At 33.4% G+C, this 9,396-nt stretch overlaps 1 protein-coding gene across 2 annotated transcripts in view; it reads right to left on the bottom strand.

Annotated features, from left to right (window-relative positions):
• Positions 1-895: 895 nt before the first annotated feature.
• Positions 896-9,396, bottom strand: part of LOC108359076 (calcyphosin-like protein) — a 14,497-nt gene continuing 5,996 nt past the window's right edge. The window contains exons 1-6 of one of the 2 annotated variants that reach the window (XM_017610735.1): positions 7,064-7,453; positions 3,316-3,464; positions 2,602-2,721; positions 2,440-2,497; positions 1,391-1,603; positions 896-1,306 (exon numbers count right to left, since the gene is read on the bottom strand). In XM_017610735.1, the coding sequence (XP_017466224.1) occupies positions 1,205-1,306; positions 1,391-1,603; positions 2,440-2,497; positions 2,602-2,721; positions 3,316-3,464; positions 7,064-7,081 (660 nt within the window). In that variant the 5' untranslated portion in view covers positions 7,082-7,453 and the 3' untranslated portion in view covers positions 896-1,204. Of the gene's footprint in view, positions 1,307-1,390; positions 1,604-2,439; positions 2,498-2,601; positions 2,722-3,315; positions 3,465-7,063; positions 7,454-9,396 lie in introns of those variants that run through there. The other variant, XM_017610734.1, reaches the window with a different exon arrangement.

Genomic DNA, 9,396 nt, shown 5'->3' with positions numbered 1-9,396 from the left:
TAAATATTTCAAAAACGGTGACACTTTTACCTGAAAATTTTTTGTTTATCAGGGAGCTCACCCCCCCACCTACCTTCCCCTAAAGTTTGGCACGTTACTTCTGGGACACCCTGTATACATATTGTTACCTGAATATACATAGATAGGCCCTAACTCACATAGTCGCAGAAACGCAAAAAAGTCGTAACTAACTAAACAATTTTATTGCTTAAAGTAGAATTCGATGAAATGCACCATAATCAATCAAAAGGGAATTTTGACTTTTTAGTTAGTTACGGATTCTTGTATTTCAGTATTTATATTAAGGTAACGATATGTAGATATGTACATGTAGAAAAAATTTTTCGATAGTTGGAACGAAAGTAAGAATATGAACTTATATTTGTGTATAACAATTATGGAGGTAATGATTTTATGGTATACAAATTACTTCTCTTTGGTTGTGTGCATTTCCGACAGGGTAGGAGTGTGATGTATTGTGGAATGATTTTCCGTCGTCCCTTGTCAAATTTGGTTTGGAGACAAACCGGTTTCAGCTTTGTGCCATCTTCAGTTTCATTTTTTGAATGAAAGCGAACGAAAAAAATGACACTGAAGATGGCACAACGCCGAAACCGGTTTGTCTCCAAACCAAATTTGACAAGGGATGACGGCATATAAATTACATACATATTTATGTATATACATAGAAATGTGCATATACATATATGTACGTCTAGCTAAAATAAAGGGTTTTAGCTTTATCATTGTAAATTATAGTTCAGGTTTTCAAACGTTTTGTTAGGCTTAATACCTGTGTGTAAATAAGCAGATTCAATAAATATAAACACTTACAAAAAAAAAAAAAATACTTGCGAATTATTTTTTATCGGTTTTTTCTACTTCCATTCAAGAAAAAGTACGGTTTTTATGCTTGTTTGCCGAACAATTTAAGCCCATGAATTATTTATTTAATATGTGTTATTATATAAATATTTAGTAGATACATATATGATTTATTTAAACAAACATTAATATTACAAATATTAGTATGTAGGCTTGCATATTCGATCACTTCAACAGTTTCACATCATAAAAACACACTTAATATAAACACACAAATATAAATAATGAAGCAACGCGGCTTACGTGAGTGATTTTGTAATGCATATGCAAATATGTACGTACATATGTACATATATCTAGAGGTGTAAAAATAAATGATTTATAAAGCGTACGCACGTCGCATTATCAGGTCGAAAAACATGTCATTATCAATGGAGGCGCTAATTGTTGCGTAATAGTTCTCAAATTCCTCTTTGGTAATCTACAAGAGAAGTGTACAGCATAACGAAGCATGTAGTAAATAAAACGGCAGAAATGCGATACAATGTGCACGAATCTAGCTTACCTTTCCATCCAAATTACCACGGCCACCCTCGAAATTATTTAAAAAATCCGTCAATATTTCATCTTCGCTCATTTCGCCGCTTTGATATTTCGGATGCTCCTTCACCGAATACACATTCTTCAAGTCATCCAAAGTAATAACGCCATCTCCGGTCTTGTCCATTTTCGCAAATGCTTGATCGATGATGTCTAGACGGCACTGTGGCATCGGTGGCTACCGGAAATGATAAGGTCATTCATTACAAAATTGCCATAAGTATATTTGTAGTATGTGTGTGCATTAGGGTGGTTCAAGTGAAGTCGGATTTTTAATGCTCTCACCTCTAGGATTATTCTATATCGAAAAAAATATACCCTTATTTTTTATTTTGAAATCAAAATTTATTTAGAGGTCGATGAAAGCGCTCAAAGCTTTTCATGTATTTTATATGGGGAAAAAATCAACTTTTCGTAGAAATTGTATGGAATTCTTGAAAATCAATATTTTTCGATCAGAAAACTGTGGCTCTCTTCAACAGACTCCCAATAACAATACCAAGTTGTTTATTTTTACCATTTTTTAATACCAACGATTTTTTATTTATTCCCCCATTGCATTTTCTGACATTTTCTGGGGGTTTTGGCGGACCTATAAAATATATTTACTTTAAAAAATTTTTAAATAAATAACTTAGTAATATTATTGGGAATCTTCTGAAGAGGAACAGGGTTTGCCGATCGAAAAATATTGATTTTCAAGAATTCCATACCATTTCTACGAAAAGTGTTTTTTTTTTTTTTTAATATAAAATAAGCGCTTTGAGCGCTTTGAGCGACCTCTAAATATATATTTTAGTCTCAAAAAAAAAAAAAAACTAGGGATATATTTTTTTTCGATATAGAACAATCCTAGGTGGTGAGAGCATAAAAATTTCCACTTTACTTTTTCACAGGCATTTTTGGACCACCCTAGTATGCATACATGCATACAAGCATTTGCATTCAACATAACATCGAATATATTTATTATGCTCAAAGTAAGTTTTTCTAACTTACAAAATGCACACTCACCCGCAATTTCAATAGGAACTCAGTCATATTAACGGAACCGCTGCCATCTTCGTCAAAACTAAGTAGTCGTACACACAAAGTAATTATGTACATACATAATTCGATTAAACTTTTCTGCCAATAAAGAGGCGAAAACTTGCGTTTTTCTACATGCAAACTCACCTTTGAAACATCTCTTTAATTTCTTCATCGGTCACTTCTAAGCCCATCTCGCGTATGCCATTGGTGAACTCTTCCTCATTCAACGCTTTGCTGCCATCGTCATCCATATTGCGAAAAGTTCTATGCGAAAGAATATTAAACTAATGTGATGCATGTACATTAGAGTGGTCTCATTTTTGTATGTATGTAGGGAAAAAAATGTCATTCTAGCAAACGGAGCACCCCTTAGTTTTTTTTCCTTTTGATAATTGCAATATCTGCACTAACTTTCTATTTTCGCTACTGGATCGCTGAGAAACTGGCAAAAATATTGGTGATTTTTATTAAAATCTACTGTTGCTATGACAACTGAAGCTTGAAATATTTTTTCAGACAATTTAAATTTCAAGTATTCTTAGGTTGCTTAACCACTACTTCTAAAGCAAAATATGAGCATCATGAGCATGCTCCAAACTGAAACATAGAAACATAAAGTTTTGTACGAGCACCTCTTTCGGCAAGAGGAGCAATTTTGGAAGTTGGCCCAAACCTTATCTCGGAAAATAAATTTAGGGCCACTCTAATGTACATATGTATGTATATATAGTATATTGTAATTTGGTTTCATAGCTATTTTCTAAGAGCTTTTAGTTCATATATGCATAATGTACATACATATGTATACATAGGTATATGTATGTGTGTGTGAGTAGTACCATCAACAATTGCACTAACCTGCCAAAACCGAGTATACCAGTTGCACCGCGACTCAGACATAACAAACGTAATTTGGTAATTGGATCTTTCTCTTCGCCATTTGCCAATTCTCGCATTGACTTGTTAACCAAATTGGCTTCCAATGAGTAGAGGTCGTGATTTGATAACTACGTAGTGCAGATAGAAATTGGAATATTAATTAGCATATGAGGTTTAAGAAATATGTAGAAATAAAAATTTGGAATTTTTTGATGTGTATGCTAAATGAGAAATCGCCAATCGTGTTTAGTTGAAAAATAAGGGTGTTAGAATTTCTTCGCACATACTTAGTTACTAAAAACGGTTAAATTTTGGTTTAGGAAAAAATAAAAATAGTAGTGGTATTTACATATCTCAACCGATAACTTTGTCAAGCAGATATTCTTATAAATTTATGCCGCATACTCTCCTTTCATTTACACTTGCGGAAATAGTCGTGTTTTCTTTGGTTATCGAGCTCAGTATCAGTAATTTTACATTACTAGCACGAGGATTACAAAATTTTTAGAAATTACCTCAGTAAATGGAAAAAAATTATGTTTAGATGAGATAATATTTATTTAAATAAATACTTAACACAAAAGGCGATTTATTTGAACCCAGCTAAAAGAAGCAATGGCAAAATGTCTGTCCGAAGATTGTATGTATACGCAGACCTATTTTCAATTGATTTGCACAAATTTAACAAACATATGAAAAAGCAGAAGACAGTGATGCTTCTCCGTTTTATCTGATCAAATGATTGCTATGGCTATGGCATGGAACAACTGATTGACATCCTTCCTGACAAAGGCACAAGAAAGACTGTTAAGCAGACTCATCAGATCCGATTTGAAATTATTTTAACGATGTATTTTGGAACGAGTTTCCGTAATCTCTTCTCAAGTTTAGTTTGAAGGCGAACCGGTTTGGGAAATGTGTCATCTTCAATGTCTCTTCTGTTTGATTCTGTTGTTGATTATTTATCGATTTTGCTATCGATATTTTCATAGATTTTTTAATCGAAGTTGCTACGAAATATTTGATTTAGCTATCGAAAATTTTATTGAGTTTGTCATCGATTTTGATATCGCTATTTTATTGATTGTTTTGTCGATGTTTTTACTGATTTTGCTATCGATTATTTATCAATTTTGTTATCGTTATTTTTACCGATTTTGTTATCGATATTTTTATCTATTTTCTAATCGATTTTTTCTGTCGATTTTGTTATCGATATTTTTATAAAATTTGTTATCCATATTTTTATCGACTTTCTAATTGATTTATCTACCAATCTTATTATAGATTTTTCTATCGAAATTTTTGTCGAATTTTTCATCGATTTTGTTATCGATATTTTTTATCGGTTTTGATGTCGGTATTTGGAGGGATGTTACTATCGATTTTGTTATCAATAGAGTATAAAGATAAAAATGAAAATAAAGGAAAACAGAATAACATAAATGAGTAGTCCACTTGCAAAGTGCGCTATGTAAATTTGTTCCGATTTTTAGTTTTTGGTGAGTAACGTACCAGTAGTTAAAGTAGCTTTAGGTCTACTAACAACACAGTGAAAAATCTTTCTATATTCTGAAAAAAATAGCATCAAATTATAAATACTCTTGCAAAAGTCGCTATCATGCTTATTTATAAACTTTCAAAAGTCTCCATCTTCTGATGAACTTAGAAAACTGCTTTAGGTCGTATAGACTGTTAATATTATGTTATGTTATCTTTGCTTATTTATCCAAATTTTCAGGTAATTAAAAAAAAATATTCGATATAAAAGTTACTTGTTGTCGTAGCCGTTTTTTTTTTTTTAATTTATGGCTTAGTTACTATTATAAAATCACATAACGCTGTTTGCGAACACGGCTTGAGGGAGGGCTCTAGATAGAAAAAATACAAAAAATTTAACCTTAAGCAAAAGCAAATGTATACGTATGTACATATGTATATTGGTTATGGATAAACTAGCTATGTAACGTAAGTTTCACTTGTACAGTGTGGCCAAGGCGCACTTACTTTTTTTAATGCTAGCGATTTCTTAAGGGCCCCTTGCCCAGGCATGAGCACGGGACACAGATTCGCTGATAATTTCGTCTTAGCATTCTTTCATTAGTATTTTGAATACTTTCTACTTAGATTAAAAAAAAAAAAACAAGAGACACTAAGCAAATTGTTCTATGAATAGTTTTATGGAAATGCTTAATCTCCTGCTATAATTTTTTAAAGTGTGTCATGAATAAAAATATTTTTAAAGGGTCGAAATCTGCTTTTAAATTAAACGTTTTTGGACCATAAAAAAAATCTATAAGATAGCAATTTTTTATTTAAAAAATCTTGTTGCTCACAAACTAACAAAAGTTGACAGTATTCCAACAGGTATTTTAGAAAAACAAAGAACAAAAATTGGCTTTATAAACCAAAAGCTACAATTTAATTCGGTCGGACTTTTAGCAAAAACTAAGAGTAAAGACTCGATTCTCAGTCTACAGGGTCAATTATATATTCTCGATGAAATTTTCTTAAAAAATAACTGGGTGCAATTTGATTCTTTAAAAGAGAGACCTTAAAAAATTTTGAACACGAATATTTGCTCTTTTTGGGTACTTTTTTTTTTAAATATATTTATGTATTTGCATCTTCTCTATCTCTTTCTGAGAGTAAAAAGTGGCAAATAAAAAACCTTAATAAAAAACACTTATTCATCTAATCAGCATAGCTTAGTCACTTGAATTGCGAGAAAACGATATTTATGTCTGTAAACGCACCAAAATAATTAGCAACATTTCTTTAAATAAAATGAAGCAAATGAACTGAAAGTGTAACTGACTCACTTGTTTGCATTGAACAAGAAATAATAACGACTAAAACAGGTAACCAAAAATAAGAGCAGTGAGAAAATTAATGACCCTCAACATATGTATGATTCATTGAAAAGTAGATGAGTAAGCGAAAACAGACAATAACGAAGAGCCAGAAAGAAAAATAATAAAAACAAAAAACCGCTAAAATTACTTTCCGCAATGATATGTAGCTGTCCGACAAGATACAATGTTGATACATATTTACGAGTATGTACAACTCTACATGATTACAGGTGGGTAAGTACCCTGACGGAAAGAAGTGTTTTTTTTTTTTTTTAATCAACTAATGGCAAAACTACTTTGAAACAAATGCAGCGAGTAAATGTTGCGAATTTTGATGTTCTTTTTACCCAAAGAAACAATATGAGTCTTGAAAAAAAGCATCTGTGAAGTGCAGAATGAAAGCGTATTCAAACGAAAAGTACTGACTTTGAAGTTCTTTAGCACGAATGCATTTTAAAGTAGTTGAAAAAAGCTGAGTCGGATAATTGATTTGCTCCTAGGACATGGCCATGTTAATAGAGTTAGTTGCTTATATGAAAACAAGCAAGAAATCCAACCGTTTGTATTTCGTAAAAAAGTACTTTTTAAATTGCTTTTAAAGTAGTTCCATTTCCGGCAGGGAAATTCTTTTAAAACCAATGTGTGAGTAATAAGTGTGTTGTTGAAATTTTTCCCGATTACCGACATGTATTTAATTTTCCTCAGAAAAGTGGAAACAATAAAATTTGTATGCCGTCCGTTGTAAAACTAAAATTTTAAGTGCCGCTTCTAGCGTTCATTACCCCAAGCGCTTGAAAGGCAGACGCTGCTTTCTTCTTCTTTATTTACTTGCCGCACACATTCATTCTACTTATAAATACATATGTACTTACATCTGCTTCCTCGGACATTTTACTCCCACGAATTTATCGATTTGTCGAAACAATAAATTATGTTCAATTTTCTATGTACACAAACTTGCGAAAAAACTTCACACCAAATGATATTTATACCGGCCACAACAATGAAAAAATACGCTAGGGCTTAATGCTGAAGTAATAACCAGCGCTTAAGATTTTGTATAAGCTTTTGTGCAGAAAGCAGAACTTGTTACTCTGCCGGCGACGAGAGACAAACTAAAGTTGCAAGCGTTGAGTAAGTCAGTAAATGTGCTTGTCAAAAGCGTTCCACGTCGGTTAGTTAGGGGCCCGCCAATAGTGGCGCTACACTACATGTGTACATAGCATTTGTATGCGCGTACGTATGTATGTCTTTACTTGGCTTATGCCCACGTGAATTTATCTCTATCTCTTTATTCGTAATTGCATATGAATGTGCCGGCAAATTAACGAATATACGACAAAGCATGCGGGCTTTCGTGTAACGCCAGATTTCATATCTAACTGATATAAATAACTACATACATATGTACATATGTACTTTGAGAGAAGGCAATGTACGCTACTATGAAAATGTTCAGAAAGAAATTTCTAAATCACTGGACAACAAAATTGAGATTTTCACCCAGCAGGGCTGGAATTTTTTTACAAGCTTTTACTTACTTTCACATGTGTGTAATCAATATCACAGTCACAAGAAAAAGTGATTTGTACATTTGACCAGGCCCACCCCTACTGACATGTATTTCGACCCACTGATTCCGAATCTGAGGTCCGTTTGACTCGTACACCTCCTAAGTTTCGAGTTATTTGCGAAAGTTGTGAAAAAATTGCAAAGAATTAGCAATTTTACAAGTCAAACGGACCTCAGATTCGGAGTCAGTGGGTCGAAATACATGTCAGTAGGTATATTTAGCCAACTTCCCGATGAGATAAGGATACCTTAAAGCGCTAGCTGGGTTAGGTATTGAGATAAGAAATATTATTGCACATTATAGGTAACGGGTGATTTTTTTGAGGTTAGGATTTTCATGCATTAGTATTTGACAGATCACGTGGGATTTCAGACATGGTGTCAAAGAGAAAGATGCTCAGTATGCTTTGACATTTCATCATGAATAGACTTACTAACGAGCAACGCTTGCAAATCATTGAATTTTATTACCAAAATCAGTGTTCGGTTCGCTTTACGTCCGATTTATGGTCTACATAATCGACCAAGTGAGCAAACAATTAATGCGATTGTGACCAAGTTTCGCACTCAGTTTACTTTATTGGACATTAAACCAACCACACGAATGCGTACAGTGCGTACAGAAGAGAATATTGCGTCTGTTTCTGAGAGTGTTGCTGAAGACCGTGAAATGTCGATTCGTCGCCGTTCGCAGCAATTGGGTTTGCGAAACACATTTCGAACCGAACACTGATTTTGGTAATAAAATTCAATGATTTGCAAGCGTTGCTCGTTAGTAAGTCTATTCATGATGAAATGTCAAAGCATACTGAGCATCTTTCTCTTTGACACCATGTCTGAAATCCCACGTGATCTGTCAAATACTAATGCATGAAAATCCTAACCTCAAAAAAATCACCCGTTACAAAATAATTTATTTGCAGTAAACTAAATCGCATGTTTGCAAAAATCCTTTCAAACATTATTGGCGCGGCGTTAAAGTACCCATAACTTTAATATTTTAAATAAAATAGAGGTAAAGCTAGCAAATCGTCTACCGTAGTCCAGAAATAGAGGTGCGTACTACCCTCTGGAACAACTCTAGCTCGATTCTTGTTCAAAACAACATACACCGAAATTTTTTTCTGAAGTGGTCACCACTCTCAACACAATGGCGAAGCTTCGAGTGTACTTCTGCTATAAAAATCTGTATCATAAAAACTAGTTGCTTTTCGGAAGGGGTGTAAATCGTGGATACCCCCATTTGGGAGACAACATCACGATCAAATACGAAAAATTGGGGGAAAAGCACAATAAAATGTGTGAAGCGGTAAATCAATAAGTATTTATTTATTCGCATATTTAAGTGCTGCTTGTAGGGTAATCCCAACGCTCACCTCTACTCTCTTTCTTTACTTTCGTTTCTACTCTTCAAATGCAAAACTCATACATTAAGTTCATATGTACTAATCATTTTACTTGCAAACAATGTGACACACATCGCGCTATGCTAATAAATAAATAATAAAAAGGAACAGTCCAGCGCCTTCGTCTTGGTCTGCAGGCTGTATCGGAGATACACCCGCTAAATTTAAACGTAGAATACGTGGTATGGTTAAGAGCATATCCAAGTCAAAAACGAAAGCACAAACTA

The sequence above is a fragment of the Rhagoletis zephyria genome, unplaced genomic scaffold (genome assembly GCF_001687245.7).
Source record: "Rhagoletis zephyria isolate East Lansing unplaced genomic scaffold, Rhagoletis_zephyria_1.1 Rzeph_scaffold_00336, whole genome shotgun sequence".
In the NCBI taxonomy this organism is placed as follows: Eukaryota; Metazoa; Arthropoda; class Insecta; order Diptera; family Tephritidae; genus Rhagoletis; species Rhagoletis zephyria.
The sequence above is the reverse complement of the archived record's forward strand: the minus strand, read 5'-3'. Positions and strand labels throughout refer to the sequence as shown.